This window comes from Cibotium barometz, chromosome 11 (genome assembly GCF_041138505.1).
Source record: "Cibotium barometz isolate CiBa-2024 chromosome 11, ASM4113850v1, whole genome shotgun sequence".
Taxonomy (NCBI): domain Eukaryota; kingdom Viridiplantae; phylum Streptophyta; class Polypodiopsida; order Cyatheales; family Cibotiaceae; genus Cibotium; species Cibotium barometz.
The window spans coordinates 32,535,378-32,558,868 of NC_141056.1; the positions used below are offsets into that span (position 1 = coordinate 32,535,378).

A 23,491-nucleotide genomic window follows, 5' to 3' on the forward strand; every position below is an offset into this window, starting at 1 on the left:
AACTATGTTGCTTTATTTTCATTTTTGTGGCAGAGGAGTACATGAGGAGACTGTGCTAGCTCTAAAATGAAAATGCACAACACATTATGAGCTCAAAGAGCAAACCTCAGAGTTCATTAAGCACCTTAAGACTCCTCCATCTTCCCCGCTTGCTCAATAGTATCGTGCAAATCCACTACTATAACGGCTACAGCTGAAAGGTGAAGGGCTGCACGGTGGGAGGCCATCCACAAAGCTCTAAATCATAAGATCAGTCTCCAAAGTGCATCCACAACACAATTACTTTTTGCTCAGCCTATTGGGACTTCAATTTGATTAGTAAAAAGGGATAGATCCCTAGTGTAGATAAAAAATTGGATGAATGGTTACCAAAATTCAATTCAACATCAATAAAAATCCACTCATGTGCTCCATCTTCATTGGCATTACTTCTTGAATAGGCAATGCTCATCGCCTTCACCTTGCTCGTTCCATATCTTCCATGACTAGCTCGACTGTAGAACAAGTCAAAACGTTCCTAAAGAGGCAGTAGACAAAAGTACTGTGGAGGAATTTAGACGCGTAAATTTTGGGTTGGAAGGGGAGGAAGAAGGGGGGGGGGGGGGGGGGGGAGGAGGGGGGAATGGGGGACATCTTTTACGTGGCGTAGGGGTTAAGTCAACAACTAAAGTAGTACTAGGACTACAACCAAAAGGTGACGGACTACACAGTAGGAAGGCATCTACACAGCTGTAAGGTGAGCCCATTATCTCGACAATGCAGCTACTTTTTGATCAGTTTTTTAGGACTTATTTGCGATTGGCAAAAATGGACAATGATATATGGATCAGAAATTGGAAGGGTACATTGGAGGGCAAGATCCTAAAACTAAAGCTAAGCAATTTGAGCCAGACAATCGAATTGCCTCTTTCAATTCCATCTGTGGGCTCTATTGCTCAATTTGGCAATGCAGATTTCTTGGACTTGCTCAAGCCAAACCTTCTTTAACCCGCTGCACTACAACCATTCTAGGCCTTCTGACATCGGCAAATAGAGAACTAACTCTATGGTGGAAATTTCAAATTTCATTTTTTGGGCGGTGAACATTTAATAAGTCAGGTAATATAATAGTGTTAGGACTACACCTAAAAGGTGAGGGATTACACAAAGGGAGGGTGGCCTCTAGAGAAGCTTCTCATGGCTAATTCCTATTCCAAAGCCATGTGGAAACAGACATAAAGACACCACCATAAGACTTGGTGGAAGGTTTTTCTGGGTCTTCTAAAGGCAAAACCTATTACCACAGGCCTGTAAAACCAAATAGGCTTAACTTTGTCAAGCAGGAGAACACCACATGAGCTGCAACACATCCCGCACGTAAGATAGGTTAGCCACTAAAGGGCTCTACAGTGAGGCATTGGGCAAGCTCTAGCGCTGAATGAGATGATAAAAGTGCCGTTACCCAAAAGCAAGGGCAATGAAGCTATGGTTAGAACTTACTGCAAGGGGTAAATGTGACCATTATACCTATCCTTTATTATCTTTGAGGCTAAAAACCCTGCTTTCATGGTCCTTTCAATTCTTTTAACCTTTTTCCCGATAACTGGCTTGCACATATGCTAAGAGTTGGCCGGCATGAACACTAGATAGAATAGGAAAAAGGGAGCCAGCCCACTACACACAGCCTCTCACTCCACCATGTAAAACTATACCCCCTCCCTCTCCTTCAACTGACATGGTCCATGTACCCTTTGTAGGTGCAGCCCTACCGCAATGAAAGAACATTCAAAAGGCAAAGCTAAGTACTCTTCCATGCAACTCCTCTCTGTTAAGGAACTCATAAAACCTGCACCTCAGTACAGACGGACGTTTTTAACTTAACCTGACAACATGTGGTTCTTGGTTGAACAAATGAAGCACTCTATACCTCTATCAACATTCAATAAAAAAAACTCGATAGTATGAAGCCCAAGAAATCATGTCGTAAAAGTAAGGCCTTTATATTCATGCAAAATGATATATGCCTTAGCCACAATCTGGAAGAGATATACTCACAGTGCCACATCAACAAGAACACCTTTGGAGACTCTTATGTAGAGCCCCACATTCAGATAAGAATATACTCACAGGACCCAAATTGGTAAAAACAGTTATAAGAGAGTCTAGCACTATTTTGGTTTCATTTCCACAGCTTGAGCCAGCATTGAAAACCTCAATATTTACAAGGCACCAGCAGGAGAACAAGAAACCTAGGAAAAGCATACAAGGGAAACCTCTGTCTAATCTCTTGGCTACTCCAAGCCAGTTCCAGTAATCTTTGATTTCAGTTCCTCAATATCTGCCACCAGCTCCTTCCTACTTTCCTATTGAACAAGCATACAATTTAAAATGTGATGAAAGTGCAACACACTACATAACCCAACAGACACAGAAATCATCAGCACAGTGCATCGTATGACCCACATACATGCTTGAACTGCAAAGGTGGTCAGATCAAGCTTATAAAGAAAGTTACCTTGAAAAGGAGGTACCTATACACAAACCAACCAGTGTATCCCAAACCTAGGAGTTCCAGAAGCTTTGGAAGCTGGAAAAAGAGGAAGTATAGAAACAATTAAGTTTGATTGCCAAAACAACTGCTGCACACAAACTTGGCTCAGCCCTTCATTTCATGAGAGCAAGTGAGTTTAGGGACTTCAGGAACTCACCAATGGCACCGAGTTTACAGCACCAACAATAGTTGAGGACAACCACAGGGCAACCAGGGAACCTCCACCATATATAAGAACATTTGACTTGTTCTCAATACTATCCCACTGCAAGTTCACAACCAACGATGTGAGAGTCTAGCACCAAGTGAGAGTCGTCGAGGGGCCCTTGGCAGAAAAAAACCATAAAGAACCAGGATTTCAAGAATCATGTGCGTGCAGTCTACCTTGGATTTCAGATCAGTAATAATTTCATCAGCCTGCACACTGGTCTCTGTGGTCTCTGTGGTGGTAGTAGTAGCCTCCTCAGTCGAGGTAGTGGCTTGCACAGGGAGCGGTGAGAAGCGGTGTAATCCTGGCAAAATACTCTCAGACTGATCATCTTAGCCAGATCATCTGCCAAAGGCTAGTAGCAATTACTTCAAATTTCAGTCAAAACAATGACATAACTATGTGTTAATACATGTAAACACATAGTTATGGATTTAAGCAATTGGATTTAATGAAATTTCACATTGTTTGCAAAGGTTCTGTGAATGGACAGCGTCAACACAGAGCCCTGATTAGGGTTCACAAACAAATGGACTAGTGAGCTGATTCCATAGTTTGTAAGAACTTTTATAAATGGACAGCATTGACAGAGAGCCACTTCTGTTGGGATTCATTTTTTGCAGTTTAAGAGACCCAAAGTGGCTACTGGAAGGCCAACGAACCTTCAAGCTTTACTCTTAGAGTCTAAATCCAACAAAGTAATGCAGCAAGATACCAAGCTGATGGAAAAACAGGTAATGAAGGTGCAACAAAGGTTGCAAAATGAACCCAATACAGAATCACACGTGGTTTTTATATGCAAGGGGCACATAGAACTAAAGGATATAACGCACTGTAGCTCGAGATTATCTGAATTGGAATTGTAAGGTTGCAATGGAGTACTCAAAATGAACACATTACATTGCCTAATGTGCTTACCGTGTACAAGAGGCATATAGAACCGGGGTAAAAGACTGTCGCACTAATCCACTAAGTAAGCACGAACATTTGTAGATTGGTTGCAATGAAAGATTAAAAAATAAACCGATGGGTATCATGGAGAGGCCTATGGCACCAAGAGGCAAATAACATACTTATATACATGACAAGCCCTAAAATTAGCAGGTGACAATACGGGAACTGCTGATCTTTCTTCCTTGTGTGGGAAAGAAACCCTAAAACCAAACACAAAGTTCAATCCTTGTGGTGGAAAAGAAACCCTAAAAACCAGGAAAAGAAAGCAGGTATGGCTCCCTTCTGTAAGATCAAAGCAGGTAGGTCCTAACCTGGAGGGAGGTGTACCTGGTTGGGAGATGATAACCCTCACGGGTTTCCCTAGAAACAGTCTGCGAGAAGAAGACAACGCGAACGAAGAGCGAGGGCCGACCGGTGCGGAGACCGCAGCAACAAGGGAGGAACCGCACGCAGGAGCAGCAGCTAGAGAAGCCATAGCTGTTGAAACTTCGTCTTCCTCACCTTCTTCTTCAAAATTTGGCCTCGTCTGTTCTGACTGCTTCCGTTCTTCCTCGTAATATAGTAGCCCCCCACTTTTGAACCTTCCCAAACCACACACCTCTTCTTCCCTCAAGGATAGACCCCAAAAATGATGGCCACATTGCATCAAAACATTTGGTCAATTATATATGAGCCACATTGCTCATCTTCACATTTGGTTATGATGGGGCAAGATTGCTAGAGGTAATGATCCACATCGTTCCAACATGTGAGTACACAAGATTTATTGATTCAAACATGTTAGAAAGGCATCCAAATGTATGTGAGCATGTAGCATAGTTGGATTAACAGCACTTCTTCAACCTACGTAACCTATAATTAAATTATATAATATACCCCTGAAAGATATGGAAAAAAGTTGTCCAATGTAGCTTATCATGGCCAGACATCTAATGCATCAAAAGGATGGTGCAATGTGTACAAATCCACTTGGCCCCACAAGCACTACCATGAATCATCCTTGAAGGCTGCCATAGAGGGCATGGTTCTTAAATTCTCATCTACATACTTGACCAAGGGACTACCACCCAAATCTTAAGGGACTTTACACACCACCTCAATCAAGATATAATAGGCGCTCCCTTGTTCCACATGGATGGGCAATATTGCATCTCCATCTTTAAGTTCCATTACCCATCAATAATCTCCTACATGGGAGAAACTAGGTTCGAATCTACCAATATGGTAAGTATTTCAATGCCCTCTCTCGCACTACCAAAAAAACACACATTTAATAAAGATGATTTAGGAGGTGGATAATGCCCTCAATATTCGTGTTCAATTGATGAACAAGACAAAAAAATATGAAATTTAATTCCAAGTTTTCATCTAGCTTAATTATTTGTTTCTTAAGAAAAATCAATAACCCAATAACTCATATTCACATGACATTTCAACAAATCAAACGACTTTTGAATGTTATTTAGAGGATCCAAGCGATACCATGGGCTGCCGCTATGGTCTCCCACCCAAAAATATATCTGGACAACTGTCGACACAATGAGGCTTAATGGAGGTGCTTGAGATATCAGTGCCTATTCATGCTAAATGTTTCTATCATATGCAAATTCTATGTGTATACTGCAGGTGTCATGCATGGGCATGGTAATAAAGGTGTGTCCATGTAGAAGCTTATTTTGATGAAAACTCCAACACACACTACTTTCTTTTCACTCTTTGTTTCTGCTCTCTTCGACTCTCTTTTGATTAAATTATGTGTGCGGCACTCGGGGATGAGTGTTTTGTACCGACTTTGGGCTCAAAAATAATTGGAAAGTAGTAGACGGGGGGCTCGGCATGAGGTGAGACTACCAAACACATTGGAACCAAAGATACTACCGGTTTTATAAAAAGAAGTGATGAAGGGCTTATGGGAAAGCCAACGATTGGATCGGCATATAGTATTAAAAGTTTTTCACAGAACCCTGAAAGTAACCTTTTGGTGGGCCATGTAAGTATTTAATCATGCCATAAAGATCTATTTGCTAGCGGAAGTTGGGACCTCCATTGATGTTAAAGACCATCCACTCTTTGATTATCCATTGGTTCTTAGGTGTACCTCCTCAAGGATGAGGATGATGAGGTGGAAGAACCAGCATCTGGCTACTATCATGGGGTAGGGGACCTTGGTGTAGTAGAGGTCATTAAAGTTCTTCATTCAAAGCCACATCTTTGTGGTGGTAAGTGGTGTGTGGCCATTAATGTATGGGAAGTTGTAGATACCCTTTGCCTTCCATACGCAAGAACTTGCACTAGGATCACCTTCTTTTGATTGGCATGTAACTTGGGTCAATGTGGACTTATATGGCGGCCATGTATTGGTCACTAAGGAGATAGGGCATGGCCATTGGGGTTGGACTCCTATGTGGCCTACGGATAGTCCCTAGGCTCAATAAAGGGACCACTTGGATTGGACTCCTATGTGACATGCGGCTTGGGATCAACAAAGTGCCAGCCTCCTCAAGGGTGGTCGACCAATAGGTGATGATCCCTGTGATGATTCATTAGACAGATTTTGGCCATGTCAAAGGGTGTATCAAGGTGTTATGGAAGTTTCCTTGGAATGAGAGATCTCGTAAATTGGGAGGGTATCTAAGTCGTTGTCCATGGATAGAGAAGGACACCTCGTGGGTCCTTCCCATCATCTTCACTGCCTTCTTCTTGAGTAGTTGGTGGTGGTGGCTCATTGAGTTTTGGCCCCTCGTCTCGTGATTCGATGGTAGGGAATTCGTGGATGTGATTGAGGAGGTGGTTGAGTTGAGGAAGGAGCTCTAGGCTCGAGAGATGAAGGAGTTAAAAAGTCTTGGGTGGATCCTGCTCATGGATCACTTGATGACTTTCTTGATGGGCATCTTCAAATTGGGCTCCAAGGACCTCTCCCTATAATGTGGGTCCTGTGCAAATAGGTCATGTGGCTTAAACATATTGCTTGTAGAGCCAATAGGATCTTCCTCCTGAGTGGATTGGGGAATGGAAATTGTGGCTTCTAGAGGTAGTTATTGTGGTTAGGCTTGTGCTAGAGGCATGTGGGTGGTTGAAGGTTTGCCTATAGTTGGCCTTGGTGAGGAAATGGATGGGTTTCGTGATGTCTCCCACTATTGCCTCTTCGAGGAGGTTGAGGCTTGCGGTTGTCAAAGAGACATTGTGTCATAAGCTAAGAAAGTGTTGGGCAAGGCATAGGGGGTGGAAGCTCTTTGCCAATGGCATGACAAAGGATCTTTGTAAGCATGTGGATACAATATACCTTGCCTACTGCCAGGTTCTTACATGAACTTTGGAGTTCACTAGTAAAGGCTTCAGCCCAATTTACTTGTTTTTTAGACAGCAACTTAGCTAAGGGGGTGATGGGCACCCTGTTGTGTTGGGGTCCCTAGCCTTTTGGTGAGTGAGGAAGTGAGCACACATGCCAGGGGGCACCCATTTGGGAACTATGATGTCCTCAAATTTAGCCCCATTGAATTGAGTCAATCTTTGGTGATTAAGTGAGTGCCAAACCTCAACCATGGCTCCCTTCCCATTGTTGTGTAATTTTGATGTGGTGGTTGGGAGGTGTCATACTCTCTTCTAACAAGATCCTTGGTGATGCAACCCATCTGACATCTCAACCTCCTCCCATGAATAATTGATCTTTTTATGGGGTAGGAGTGTAGGACGAGAGGGAGATCCAAACCCCATGGTGATTAGTTTTGGAAGGTTGTGAGGCCCACCTTATGAAGGTAAGGCGGGTAGTTGGAAAATAGCATGACACTCTACTAACAAATAGACGACCCTAAAGTGGTCTTCGAGGGGGGTTTTTACTTAGGGGTGGGGGGGGTTGACATAGGCGGCATGAATGAGGGTTCCTCAAACTTTGCAAAGTATGTTGGGGTCTAGGGAGCATTAATCATCCCAAATGATAAGTGTCATTTCGGTAATTAATCAAGAAGATCTAGAGGCCGCTTTCTAGGTTCCCTACATGGTGGTAATAATGATGTGGACATGGCTCTGTTAGCCATGGTTTTAGCATGAATGTGTAAGTAGTTGGAAAATGGCATATAACTATACTGATGGATAGGCAGCCCTAAAGTGGTTTTCAAGGGGGTTTTAACTTAGGAATTGTGTGGTGGTTAGGTGATGGCCTTAACTACACCACCAGCAAGCACACAAGAAGAAAATGTATAGGGATCAGAACTAAGGGACACTAGGATCCCATCTCAAAAGGCACCAATTAGTCAAGAATCAATCCTCTGACCTCTAGCTGACACAAAAAGACACCTCTACACCCTCCAATCCTGCTTGGCTGTTACCCCCAACTGTCCTCTCAGGTCACACGAAGCTACCAAGATCTCAGATCTTTAGCCTAAATTCCTCAGTTATAGCTGACCTAAACTCCCCCTAGCTGACATAGAACTAATCAAATTATGACTATAGTCTACACGGATGCCTGCTGTCAATCCCAGTCAGAAACGCATCCATCTAACTCTCAGAATGTCTTCCAACATCAACCAACTCAAATGCTTAATCCAGAACTTCTTAGAACCAATCAGTTCTCATTTGTTGACACCCTGCCACCAACACTAGTCTCACCTAGTTATTTGTAAGGTCCCTCCCAAGCCATGTATGTATGTGTCTCTTTTAATATAGATTTCAATAAGGAAAGAGAGTGTACTTAGAGAAGAGTGAGACAATAAGGCTAGAAACATTAGGAAAGTGTTAGAATAAAAATATTAGCTCCAAAAAAATCCTAAAAGAAATAAGAAGACAAGAATAGTTCTATTAAGAGATAAGTATTCCCAAAAATAGAATTTCAAATTTAGGTGATAAGAGGCCATATTTAGAGTACTTTTACATATTTAGAGTCCATACATACTAAAAATGTGAAAAAGCAACGCGTTTCTAAAGATGGCACGTTTGTAGTTATATACAGACGTTTTTTACCTATTCTACCCATGATGGCTTGTAGAACAGAGCTTCCGGTTCTTTTGACTGGTTATATGACCATATTCTGAGTTTTTATCAGAGAGTTATGGCCGAAACAATTTGCTGATTTTGTCAGGGTGTCTCTACAACACAGGAAAACCTGTAAGAAGGCAGCAAGTAGCCTCAAGGTAATCCTAGAGCTTGAGATGTATATATCCCTTCATTCTTATCTAATATCTTAGAAAAGAAGCTTAGATTGCTATGGTCTTTCAGAGGAAGAGACTAAAACTCAATAGCTTTTCTTTTAAAGAAAGAATAGTATGCCGTAGCCCTGCAAGAGAAGGCTATTTTGCCATAGACCTTCAAAAGAGAGAAAAGTCACATTACGAGTAAGAGGAGATAAAGCTTGGGGATAATCAGATGATTTCAATCGTAAGAGAAGGTATTAGAAGTCTCTATTCTCATATGTCAAGTTCTAAAGCTCTTGTTATCGAGCAAAGGTAACGATAAACGACAAATTTCTATAAGGTATATACATATTTTGTTTTTTAATTACATATCATTCTTAGGGGTTGAGGTATGGCCCCGGCTTCTCTATTAATTGTTAATAGTGATCTATTTGATTGATTTACTAGTTAAAGTTTGTATTCTTTTAAACAATAGCATATGCCTTAATAAAGAATGTCTAATCGCAATCTCAAGTTGAAATGCTAAAATCTTTGTGAAAAGGATTGTTTTCTTAAGAAGGTAACATAGATTCTAGTCCTATGGTTTAGTGAGTAAATGGATTGTTATCTTGGTTAAATTAAGATACAGGTACAACTCTCCCTGCCTTGACGCTGCCCCGTTCTTGTGCTTGTATAGCCGGACGGCGGAGATGTTAGTAAGGCCCGGAGTTGGCCCATGGTATCCCTCATACCATTGGGAGAATGAGGTTTGCCGATTAAGGCGAGTGATTGTGATGCTGCCTAGTTCTGAGGGCCCAGGCTAGTGTGGTGAATTAGCCCACCCTAGTGCGCAGACATCCCTCTGAGGGGCGGGAGGATCGAGTGATGGAGCCTGAGAGGGCGACAGGCCGGCTTGAGTCCTCGGTCACCAGCGGGCGGCCGACGATAAGGTGTATAGTCCCGTAGGGTTTTGCCCTGCATGTAGAGGCTGGAAGGCCAAATTCTAGATCATCGGCAGTATAAAGGAAAAGAATAAGAGAGCCGGTTTGGCTTGTATGAAATTGATTCATGTATAAACTTTTTTATAAATCTTGTCTTTGGCATTATTGTATTGTGGATAAAGGCTGTTTTAACAAACCTTGTGAAAAGGGCCTTAATTAAGGAACATGTTTATTTATGTCAAACAGTGTGGTAGGATTAATTAGAAAACAAATTGATGCATGAGTAGGGTGGAAAGTGGGAGGATGGAATGCCCCAACGGCACCATCGTACGAACGGGTGGACCCGATTAGTCAGGTAGCTTTCCAACATATTAAGTGGAAGCCCTACGTTAGATAAATAGGTTCTCGGATAATTCTATTCTAGAAGACTAGGCCAGCGGCGGCTGTGCCTTACATGGATGACTAAAAAAGCATTGTCTCTAGGAATCAAGACTAGTAGTTGCCCAAAATATGATCAATTACCCTATGGGTGATTTGATTTTTAGAAGACCATGCTCCCCCTGTGGGATAGAACTAGGTCTTACCTATGAATCGTATCCTTGAATCTCTGCATGGTCAAGGTGTGGATGAGTAGGAAATTTTCTCCAAGATAAGACTTAGTGGACTATCTTAAGTGTTTCCCCTATTTTGGAAGGGGGGAACCTTACAAGTGGTATCAGAGCTGATCTTAGTTCCTAGGATTTGTTTTTCAAAGGTTAACTGTCAAGGGATTAAAACAAGTTATTGTATATCATATGAGGACGAATCAATCATCTCTACTGGCCATAGAAGTGATTTGAATATCCTCACATGTTGAGACAATCATCCTACGAAATTGTGCTTATATCTTGGGGGTGCACATGCAAGATATTTGTACAATAAATTTGAGAAATAATAGTGGAGAGGAAACCTTTTGAGGAAAAACATAGGGTGATCAAATTAAGAAACTAGTGAGAGACTGAATAAAAGGATAGACCGAAACTTTGTTTAGAGACATTTTCAGGATATATCTCATTAGTTTGCATATTACAAATTATTAAGATTATAACTCCATTAAGGTTTGAATAGTTGACGTGTGAATGCCATCCATTGGATGCTTTACACTGGGACAATCATCCAAGATCTTGAACCCATCTCAGACAAACATGGGTCTCGGATGTGTAATTCCTAGAGGATCATGCTCTTAGATGTGTTAATCCCAAGATACTAAATGTGTAATTTTCAAAAAACTAATCATCTCAGACGTGTCAATCCTGATAATCTTTGGATGTGTCAATCCCAAGGCACCAGATGTGTAATTCTCAAAAAAATGAAGATCTTAGATATATTAATCCCGACTGCCTTCAAATGTGGTGCTATGATAAGTATTTGATAGTTTTGAACTTTTAATGGATACAATGAAAGAAGCATTTAAAAATCATAAGAAATGCCAAATTAGTTAGAAGCATTGTTGTCAATCTAACCACTAGAACCAGAATCAGTTATGGGATGCCATGAAATTACACCTTCGTGAAAGGTTTTGTCCTCCAAGATTTCGAGAGGATAAAATGAATGAATTTTTGGAGCTAACCCAAGAAAGAAAGACCCTAAAAGAATACCACCAAAGTTTTGTTAAACTTCTCCGATTTGCTCTAGAGATGGATGAGGTAACTCTTCTCCATCGATTCATTTGGAAGCTTAATCTACCTTTGAATAACCTCATCAAGAATGTAAAACTATCCTCTATTTCAAAAGCCATAATTATAGCCAGAGACTGTAATAAAGTTTTTTTATATAAAAAGTGTCGAGAAGTACATGAGTCCTTCCATGTTAATAAAAAGTGTTGAGAAGGACGTGAGTCCTTCCATGTTAATCAAGAAGAGGTCTCCTAATTCAAGAGGAACGTCAAGCCCACCCCTGGCTACAAGGAATCATGAGCTAGAGTTAGGTCAAGAAATAGGGATAGCTAGGTTAAAGATAACCGAATTCAACAAGTATTTCTATGAGTAAATAGAAGAGGATTGTTGAATTCGATTAAAGATAACCGAATTCAACAAGTATTTCTATGAGTAAATAGAAGAGGATTGGTGCAAGATTCATGTGAAGTAATGTGCATGATGAATAGAGGTATTCTACAAGATGATACTAAGATTATGAAATTACTATCATAGGTTAGATTACGTAAAGGATTGATTCCCTTACGTTTCTACATGACAATTTGTTAAGTACCATATTGCATGGGGGTATAGAATAAGGAATTCGAAGGTTCATAGCATATGAGAGGTATATGGATGCATGAACTTAGGATAATAAGGCCAATTAACTTTAAAATAATAGACCTTTTGGAGGCACAATAAAACAAGCCAAACACATGAAATAAGGGACTCGAAACAATGTTTAGATAAAAGAAGATTTCTACCTAGTGGGGACACCACTTTGAAAGAGACAGGAGGATTTACTTAGATACTACCCCAGCTCGCGAGATGAAGACATCTCGAGTCTTTTAAGTGGGGGAGATTGTAAGGTCCCTCTCCCAAGCCATGTATGTATGTGTCTCTTTTAATATAGATTTCGATAAGGAAAGAGAGTGTACTTAGAGAAGAGAGACAATAAGGCTAGAAACATTAGGAAAGTGTTAGAATAAAAATATTAGCTCCAAAAAATCCTAAAAGAAATAAGAAGACAAGAATAGTTCTATTAAGAGATAAGTATCCCCAAAAATAGAATTTCGAATTTAGGTGATAAGAGGTCATATTTAGAGTACTTTTACATATTTAGAGTCCATGCATACTAAAAATGTGGAAAAGCAAGGCGTTTCTAAAGATGGCGTATTTGTAGCTGTATACAGACTTTTTTTTACCTATTCTACCCACAATGGCTTATAGAACAGATAGCTTCCAGTTCTTTTGACTGGTTATATGACCATATTCTGAGTTTTTATCAGAGAGTTATGGCCAAAACAATTTGCTGATTCTGTCAGGGTCTCTACACAGGGAAAACTGTAAGAAGGCAACAAGTAGCCTCAAAGTAATCCTAGAGCTTGAGATATATATATCCCTTCATTCTTATCTAATATCTTAGAAAATAAGCTTAGATTGCTATGGTCTTTCGGAGAAAGAGACCAAAACTCCATAGCTTTTCTTTTAAAGAAAGAATAGTTAGCCCTGCAAGAGAAGGCTATTTTGCCATAGACCTTCGAAAGAGAGAAAAGTCACATTACGAGTAAGAGGAGATAAAGCTTGGGGATAATCAGATGATTTCAATCGTAAGAGAAGGTATTAGAAGATTCTATTCTCATATGTCAAGTTCTAAAGCTCTTGTTATCGAGCAAAGATAACGATAAACGACAAATTTCTATAAAGTATATACATATTTTGTTTTTCAATTACATATCATTCTTAGGGGTTGAGGTATGGCCCCGGCTTCTCTATTAATTGTTAATAGTGATCTATTTGATTGATTTACTAGTTAATGTTTGTATTCTTTTAAACAATAGCATATGCCTTAATAAAGAATGTCTTATCGCAATCTCAAGTTGAAATGCTAAAATCTTTGTGAAAAGGATTGTTTTCTTAAGAAGGTAACATGGATTCTAGTCCTATGGTTTAGTGAGTAAATGGATTGTTATCTTGGTTAAATTAAGATACAGGTACAACTCTCCCTACCTTGACGCTACCCCATTCTTGTGCTTGTATAGCCGGACGGCAAAGACGTTAGTAAGGCCTAGAGTTGGCCCATGGTATCCCTCATACCATTGGGAGAATGAGGTTTGCCGATTGAGGCGAGTGATTGTGATGCTACCTAGTTCTGAGGGCCCAGGCTAGTGCGGTGAATTAGCCCACCCTAGTGCGCAGACATCCCTCTGAGGGGTGGGAGGATCGAGCGATGGAGCCTAAGAGGGCGACAAGCCGGCTTGAGTCCTCGCCAGTGGCCGACGATGAGGTGTATGGTCCCGTAGGGTTTTGCCCAGCATGTAGAGGCTAGAAGGCCGAATTCTAGATCATCGGTAGTATAAAGGAAAAGAATATGAGAGCCGGTTTGGCTTGTATGAAATTGATTCATGTATAAACTTTTTTATAAATCTTATCTTTGGCATTATTGTATTGTGGATAAAGGCTGTTTTAACAAACCTTGTGAAAAGGGCCTTAATTAAGGAACATGTTTATTTATGTCAAACAGTGTGGTAGGATTAATTAGAAAACAAATTGACGCGTGAGTAGGGTGGAAAGTGGGAGGATGGAATGCCCCGACGGCACCATCCTACGGACGGGTGGACCCGATTAGTTGGGTAGCTTTCCAACATATTAAGTGAAAGCCCTACGTTAGATAAATAGGTTCTCGGACAATTCTATTCTAGAAGACTAGGCCAGCGGGCTGTGCCTTGCATGGATGAGAAAAAAAGCGTTGTCTCTAGGAATCAAGACTAGTAGTTGCCCAAAATATGATGAATTACCCTATGGTGGGTGATTTGATTTTTAGAAGACCACGCTTCCCCTGCGAGATAGAACTAGGTCTTACTACCTATGAATCGTATCCTTGAATCTCTACATGGTCAAGGTGTCGATGAGTAGGAAATTTTCTCCAAGATAAGACTTAGTGGACTATCTTAAGTGTTTCCTCTATTTTGGAAGGGGGGAACCTTACATTATTTGTAAACTTATTCGGAAGACTGACGCAGGATCTGGTCCGATATGAGTCCTCTTTACTCTCTTATTGTCCTCCTGTTAGTAGCTGACCTCAATCCTTCTATCCCAGAACCATGCTAATCACCTTCCTTATGCTCCATGGATCTTCTACTGACATCAATCCGATTGATGGATACCGATTCGGCTAACAGAGATTGACCAGCCGACTCAGATGCCTTACTTGGATCAGGAACTATCTCTTACTTATCCGCTAGCCAAATCCTCTTAACCCTTAGGCTGCCCAATCTCAAAGAGATACCACACCAAAGACTCTCTGTTAACTCCAACTAATTGTATTATGACTAATCTGATCGTTGATTTGTTGATGGCTTAACAATTGACTCAACTAGATCAAAATTTCTTAGCTTTGAGTCTAACACCTCTAGACCCTCTGAACATTCAAACGACACAAGAATTCAGCCCCCCTAAGGACATTCAGCTGATTACAATCAATCCGCAGATGATTTCAAATGACCAATCAGCCTACTAACCCAACCGTCTAACTGCTAACTTCTGTCAATTTCTTGACGGTCAGACTCAACTCAAAACAACCTCCCTTGAATCCAAAAGGATGATAACAACCCTTCTACTTCACCAGATGACCCCCTAGATGCCCATCTGACTATAACTGACCTTCTTCTGACCCTTTCTGATTGTATTCTCTCAATGGATGATGACTATTTCAACTATGAGACAACTCTCACTCCCAGAACATCAGACACTCACACATAGTTGTTTTATCTCAACAAAGTCAATCAAAAACACAAACCAATATCCATAACACATATTCTCATCAATCACAACACGGATTAAAGCTTTGAACTCTCTACTCTCTTCACAAAACAAAGACAGACTCTATCTCAACACCCCTGAGACATGGGTTTTGACATGACAGAAGAAAACACACTAAAAACTTGGGGATCTTCCACTGATATATCCCAGTGACTATTCAAGCTACAATGAATCTACAATCACAAATTGTAGGCCTTCGCTAAACTGACACAATTCAACACTTAGTTGACTGACAACAATTGAGCAAGAATTGGACTAAATCATGTCTCTAATAGAGTTGCCACATAGAAATCAAAGGGAAACCTCCCCCTATCTGATTCTCTGGCCTTCGATGCGTTCTCTATTCTGATTTATCCTAATTCACCTTCGTTGCATTGAACTTCACTCTGCAACCATTAAATGCTATAAGACCTTTAATCTACAAGTAGTTTCTTCATTGTAGTCGCTCGCTTCCCTCACTCTTCACCCTCTTGATTCTCTTCTCTATGCTCTTTCAACTAACCCTGTCTACTTCTATGAAAATCTTCTAAACTTCCCCCCTAGGCTCATCTCGCTGCCTCGCCAACTTTTGGATTGTTGTGTCAGTGGCTTCCCACAATCACCCATACACCTTCTATTTTTGTTTTTTTACACCTACGCTTATCCACTCTGGCTGCCACGCATTGTTTTTCCATCTAGGATCCATGTCATCCATCCTATGTACATAAGATGTTCCCACATACCATGTTTGTTTTTAGCTCTAGGATCCATGTCATTGTTTTTAGCTATAGGATCCTCTCACATGTTGCCCCAACCCTTCAGTGAAACACTTTTAAGTGTTTCACATTGTGCTTCTAACTTCACATGATTCTGATATGATATGGCCTCAACCTCAGGCCAATAACTCTACTGGGATATATATGTCCTCCCAAGTCTTACAATTGATAAGTTTCATTAGGAATAACTTCATGTACAATTGATAAGATTAGGAAAAACTTCATGTATAATATAAAAGGTCCCTCTCATCCGACTCTGAATTTGGTTTGAAAGGTAGTATCAAAAGCATTATTGTACCTCAAAACCAACATTCCCTTCTTCAGATCCTAACTTATCATTAAATGTCTCAATTCTCTTTTGACTAATGTTTTCATATCACCTGATGGCTTCCTCTCTGTTCAACAGTAAAGAATATAAATTGGTCAACCTCTTTCTCTCTTATTCCTCTGGAGTCATATTGTGCTATAACAAATAATCAAGTGATGGAAGCATCATATTCACTGGCAATGTACATTCCTCTCCATACACTAGACGATATGGGGTATACCCAGTTGCATTCTTCTCAGACACCCCAAATGCCCATGTCCAGGTACATGTCCCAACAATCATTGGGGTGGTCGTCTACTAGTTTAAACAATAGTTTCTACAAAACTGTATGGTGTGGTAAACTTGTGCTTAATACCGAGCTTCTTGGTCAGATTCTTGACTATATCAACTATGAACTCCCTTCCTTGGTCACTGACCAGCTCCAAAGGAACCCCAAATCTACAACAAATCATCTCAAAGACAAACTTGCAAACCTGCTCAGATGTGGAATTATTGGTTGCCCTAGCTTTTGGCCACCTTGTCAGATACTCCACTTCTAGTTCCTGGAAGAGGCCCTATAACATCTATCCCCCATTTCTCAAAGGCCCCATAGCTCATTATGTGATGCATGGGTTTAAGAACTAGCACCTTCTTCTAAAAATCTTGACATTCACGAGTGACAACTCCTGCACCAATGTTGAATGTCTCTGTTCATACTTGGCCACATAAGCTTTGATGTTAATACCTTTCTTTTTGTAATGTCAACCCCATAGTGGCCTCCACATCCTTCTTCATGACAAGCTTTCAAACAATCTTGAATTTCATCCTCACATAAAACCCTTCTTAGAACACCATCTATTCCCTTATGATACAACATGTCACTAATCAAAACATATCTCATAGATCTTTTGATAATTGCTCTCCTTCTTGAAGCATCCAATCCTCTTCTTGAAAAACCCCTGCTCCTCCTCACAAAGGGATTTTTTACCCTAGTACACTGGTCTTTGGACTGTCACACAGCGTGTAAATCCTTAGAAAAAACCAACTGTGCTAAATCATGAGCTCTCATGTTGTCCCCTTGGATACATGCCAAAGGCCTAGAAACAACTAAGGAGCTCACCTTAAAGAACCATGTTTTCATCTCATCTTTATTTACTTTCCAAGTACCTTGTACCTACCTTATAACAAGTAGAGAATCACCCTTTATAACCAATATTTTCACCTTCCTCTATCTACACTCTTCAAGATCCAAACTAAGGTTGCAATACTCAGCCTCATTATTGCTCTTAACCTGTATCTCCTGGCTACTAGACCATAATTCTTGACCTTGTATGATTACAAAAACAAACCCAATACCCCCTTTACCAAGACTCCTTTCAAAATCCCCGTCAAAGAATAGAGTCCCATCTATATCCTATAGTTCTTCATGCAACTTGTGATCAGGAACCACTTGCTTTTAAATATCCTTAATGGGTTTGGGGTTTAACTGTATCTCTTTATAGGTTAGCATGTCTTCCATATGAGCCCTCACACTATCTTCCTTAATAGAGCCCATATAAAACTCATGCACAATGACATGATCCACTTCTGTACCTTTGGGTTGTCACCAGGATACTTCATCACATGAGGTAGAAGATTACAGGAGGTGAGAATAAAAGGTCTATAAATCATATAAGGCTTCAATCTTTTTGTGGCATATACAAGTGTCCAAACCAAGCATTTTCAACCTCACTCTTTGCCATGCTGATATAAAAAACAAGTCTCATTTATGATTGCTTGGTTCCTTTTTGCATTAGAACTACTCTCATTGCATGTTTGCCAACACTGAGACTTAGATAGAAGGGTTGGTTCCAATCTGTGGGCATCATTGTTGGCAGGGTAGACAACTTATCTTTGAGAATTTCAAAAGAATCCTCTTCTACCTAGCTCCACTTGAATGGATCTTGCTGACTAGCTTTTTGCAAAGGGTAAACATACTCAACGAGTATACATAAAGATTTAGATAGATACTTGAGCTTTTGAATAAAGCTTATTAACTCTTCGGTTATCCTAGGGCTTTCCATTTGTAACTCTCAACCTTTGAAGGGTCTGGGGCTATTCGATTCTCACTCACCTCATGTCCCAAGAGCACTATCCTTGCCCTTGCTATCTTACATTTTGGTGGGTTGAGCTAGGCTTCATCATCATCAAGATGTCTAAAGACAATGTCCAGCCTCTCTACATGTAGCATCCTATTACTGTATACACGAAAATCATCCATGAATATTTTGACCAAAGTTCCCAGGTAAGGGGCAAGGATCTTATCCACCCAACTCTGAAAATTGGCATAGACATTAAGCAGTCCAAAAGGCATCACTCTGTAGCAAAACACTCCCCATGGAGTAATAAAATTGGTCTTATGATCCTCAGGAGCTCATCTAATCTGATAATATCCACTAAAACCATCACAAATTGAATACCTTTCATGCCATGCCACCTAATCCAAAATTTCATCTTGAAAGGGAAGAGGATAACGATGTCTCTTTGTTGCAGCATTCAATGGTTGTAGTCCACACAAATCCTCCACTTATTCCCTTTCTTGGATACAATTACAATAGGAGACACCCGCTTAGCATCATTAGCTGGATAAATAAAACCATCCTGTAGCAACTTTATGACCTCTATCGTCTCTTCCCTATGATGCAAAACTTCTTTCAGCTTGATCTCATGTACAACACTGGATGTACCCCTCATCTGAGTATAGTCCTTAGAAAATAGCTTGGGATACATGTCCAACAGTTCTCCATATTGCTATTTTTCCTCTTTGGTCAAATCATCTGCATAAGTTCATCCTTTGGAACATTGGGCTTCACAGCCTGAGCACAAACTGACTCTGTTGTATGGTTCATCATCTGCACACCACAAATATCTGCTTCAAACTTTAACAAACTCTGATCCATTTCTAATTCCCTGTCAGTTTCATCAGAGGAGCCAATACAGTAATCATCGTAATTATCAACAGAAGCTGAATCAGCTTCTCTCTCTGTCTCCATATTCTCTCCAATCTCTAGGATCTTACCTGTTTTTAAATCATATCTTATTCTTTTTCCTTTGGGCCTATCTATAAACAAATCTATACATCCTCTGTACCAGTCTTGCCTTGACCTCATTACTAGCCAAGGCCTTCCCAAGATGATAGGATATGCCCCAACCCTAGCTGGCACGACATGTACTTCAATTAATACCTTCTATCCAAACACATTCATCTCCATTCCCTCAATCACACCCAAACACTTAACTTTCGAACTATTGGCCATCTTAACATTGAAAATGGATTTACCTATCACTTCCAAACCCAAATCATGAACTGCTAGCTTTATCATAACACACACCTCGACTTCACCATCTATATACACCTTGCTTACTTTCCTGTCCTTAATCCAGGCATTAACTAAGGGAAAATATCATACACTCTACTCAGTTGAACCATATTAGCATGGGATGTTTTAACCTTGACTCATCTGATACTAGCAAGCTTATGCCATTGTCTTCTTATGATAGAGTTCATCTGCAAAAGTTGGCCATATGTAATATCTACTTTCTTTTGCTTCACATCTAATACAAGACTATAAGGGGATCCCCCTCACCTAGATGAAAGTCCTCCATACCAATTTTCCTCCTTCTAGCTCTAGCTCTCCCTTGCTTATTGGACTCTAACTTTTCCATGGGTGTCTTCCCTTTTTCTCTTTTCTTCTTGGCCCTTCTTTCCTTACCAGCACCTTCTGATATTCCGACCTCTGCAACTTGGTTCTTTTATTAGCCAACATGTCAACTTCATCCTCCTCCTCTTCTTTAATGGTCTCAAGCATGTGTGCATTCCCTAAAGGGCCTTGAGGTGGTATCTACTAGCACCTTCTAATATTCCGACCTCTGCAACTTGGTTCTTTTATTAGCCAACATGTCAACTTCATCATCCTCCTCTTCTTTAATGGTCTCAAGCATGTGTGCATTCCCTAAAGGGCCTTGAGGTGGTATCTACCCTTGTACCTACCCCTGGTTTCCATTGTTCACTTCCCTGTTGCCAACTCCTCTATTTCCTTCAAGCCTTTGAATAATCGGGTATATGCCTCTTGGCTCCAATGGATGTACAGCAAAAAGAAATTCAAGAACTCCAGCAGGCCAACATAGGGATAAAAAGGGAAATGGAAAATATTCAAAAAATGATGGCCAGAAAGAAAAAGATGACTACATAAATGCAAGAAGAATTGGAGAGGGCCAGAGAAATTCAAGTAAGGACTAAGGAAGAAATCACTCTGATCTAAGAAGAGCACCTCAGAATCATTAAAGAGGTCTACGACATGGTTGACAAAGACAAGGTGGAGTTGGTAAAAACAGAAGCCAGGTTTACAGTGTTGATGCAGAGGAGTTCCCTGAAATATACGACTGGATACAGAGAATATGGAACAATGGGAAGGTCATGCAATAGATGACCTTAAGGAGGTGTGGGAATAGTATCTTACAAGGTTAATAACTATTATGCAAGCCCCCACACCTTCCTGCAAACCAGTTGGTTCCTACCAGTCAAAAGGGGGAGATCCGAATGGGGGGTTTGGAAACCCGAATCCGGCTCACACAGCAGGCCTACAGCCAACAAAGGACTTGGAAACAACAACAATGGGCCAAGTGGGAAAAGGAACTGGCATCAGAGACGGAGGAGACACCAACAGAGAAGAAGAGCTGCAAAAGGAAAATGAGCAACAAGCTGAGGCAAGAGATGGAAGTCTAGAAAAGAAAATTCACACCCCTCTCCCCACAATTATAGCACTAAAAGTGCTCCATCCTATTCCTTGGTGGTCTCTCTCCCTGTGGTCTTTGAACTTGATTCTGAATGACCTATTGTACAGCAAGATTTAGATTCCCAATCTTCTCAGTTAGTCTCTGCATTTCCTAATGCCAGACCTTCTTGACCTCTATCTCTGACCTTTGTAGCCCTAGGAATCTCAACACACGAGACGATCTCTTTTTACATAAACATCAGCAGGAAAAGGCTCAACCATGTGTCCACAGGTACCATGGTCATATATGGATGTTAAACTTGCCTCCCTTTCTTTCCAAGCCAACTCTTGCCTCTGCACCTTCTTCTTCCATTGTTTGATGCAAGCCTAACTGCCTCAACATAGGTATCCGGGTCTTTCAATTCAACCTTATCCTTAATAACCCCCTGTAATAGTCCTATAAATCTATCCTTCTTCAAGAAATAGGGAGGTATCTGATTTTCCCCTAATACCCTCACAATCCTTCTCCATACTCCTTCAAATTTGTTTACAAAAGCAACCATCAGCCTACTAACTTCGCAAACTCTTTGAGCCCCATCCTTCCTAGCCATTGCGCATGTTTGTCCACCTCCTTATACACTGTGGATGACAAAGGCTCAAATTCCAGCACCATGTCTCCTTGTTCAGGGACACTGGGATGTCTTAAAGGAAGGCAAGGAAGTGAGCAAGGTTTAGTAGAAAGAGAGTTGAGAGCGGGAAGAGAGTCAACCGCACAAGGTAGCTTTTCGAAAGTTGATTTGGAAACTATGCGTTCAATGGAGAGGCATTCATCTGTTGTCGTAAGGGGCACCCTTCCCAAGGGTGACCATAATTACATCATCTTTCCATGATTGCCCCAGATCTCCCTCATTTCTCGACCATCAATCCCTTCTATGCTCTTTTTGAGGTTATTAGTGGCCTTTACATGTCCATGCTCCCCTTTTTGTGGTGGTAGCCTTGACTTTCCCGTTTGTGCCACACGGGTGCCACTTAGCTCCTCGGTATCTGTACACACCGTTATCATATTTACACACGGTGAATTTAAATTTGGGCAATACTTTTTGACATTTTTAAAATCTTTGGAATCATGTCCTACTTCCTGATCCTGGCCAGACACAGATTCTGGTTCCTCAATTAATTCTGGACCCGGATTTTGATTCTCTTCTGAACACTTTCTCCCTTCATGTGGCATCTTTCCAATAGTAGGGCTTCAGCCTATATTTATTTACCAACTTCCTGAGTTTTTCACCATCCGGACTAGCTAGCTCAAAATTTCATGTCCCCAGCTTCCTGGCGATCCTGTATGGGCCCGTCCATCTCATTTTCAATTTTCTTGGGTGGGGTCCCATTCTTGATGTAAACAACAGTACTGCATCTCCTACCTCAAAGAACTTGAACTTTGTGTTCCTATCCACTTGCAGCTTTCTTCTCTTTTGCACAATTTTCATTATCCATGCACTGTGCAATCTTCTTTCATCAAGCTTTAGGAGCTGTTCAATCCAATGCATCTCTGATTCTTCCAGAGAGAGCCTTTCCACACTACTATCCTGAGACTCTGTGTCAAGAACTGCATGGTGGGCACTACTGCTTCTAGTCCATACACCATATTGAATGGTGTAGGTCTTGTTGCATTCTTATAGCTGTCTGGAATGCCCATAATGCTGAGTACAGTCCTATGTCAGTCCCAATCATTCTTGCTCTCATTTATCGTCTTGATCAGGATTCCCTTGAGGATCTTGTTGGTGGACTCTGCTTGCCCATTGGCTTGTGGGTAGTAGATTGTTGACTTCTTGTCATGTGCTACTCCATTAGTTTCCTGATCACTTCATTAATGAAGTGGGTCTGTTGATCACACTGACTATCTCTATAGGGTATCCGAATCTTGTCATTATGGTTTTATAAAGAAACTTAGCCACAGATGATGCCTTGCAGTCTCTAAGGGCCTTGGCCTCTACCCATTTTGTGCAATAATCAGTGGTGGCCCAAAATGTATTTGTTTCCTATCCTGTGAGTAGCTGGTTTGAATGGGCCAACAAAGTCTAGACCCTATTTCTGGAATGGTTGGAGCGTCAAGATTGAATTATGGGGAATTCTGTCTGCATCGCTTGGTTGCCCCATCCTCTAGCACATGTTGCACTCTTTTGAGAACTTATGTGCATCTTTTAAAGCAGTTGGCCACCACAGTGGTTGCAGCTTTACAATGACTGCAACCTTGGCCGGATCTACCTGATAGTCCTTATGCAGACACTATGTGTCCCAAGAGAGATCCACTGGTTATAGCGAAGGCACATTTGGCTGGATTTAGGCTCAATCTGGCCCTCCTGCACTTTTCTAGGCACTTTGTGAGGTGTGTAATGTGTTCTTCTTTCTTCCCAAACACATTGAAGTCATCCACAAACACCC

At 40.9% G+C, this 23,491-nt stretch overlaps 1 protein-coding gene across 1 annotated transcript; it reads right to left on the reverse strand.

The window, feature by feature from the left end:
• Nucleotides 1-1,960: 1,960 nt before the first annotated feature.
• Nucleotides 1,961-4,328, reverse strand: LOC147634071 (protein CURVATURE THYLAKOID 1A, chloroplastic-like). The gene is made up of 5 exons (XM_086805172.1): nt 4,020-4,328; nt 2,915-3,042; nt 2,688-2,795; nt 2,495-2,566; nt 1,961-2,342 (listed from the first exon to the last, which is right to left on the reverse strand). Exons 1-5 carry the CDS (start codon nt 4,165-4,167, stop codon nt 2,271-2,273), a joined length of 528 nt encoding a protein of 175 aa, XP_086661298.1. The 5' UTR covers nt 4,168-4,328; the 3' UTR covers nt 1,961-2,270.
• Nucleotides 4,329-23,491: the final 19,163 nt, after the last annotated feature.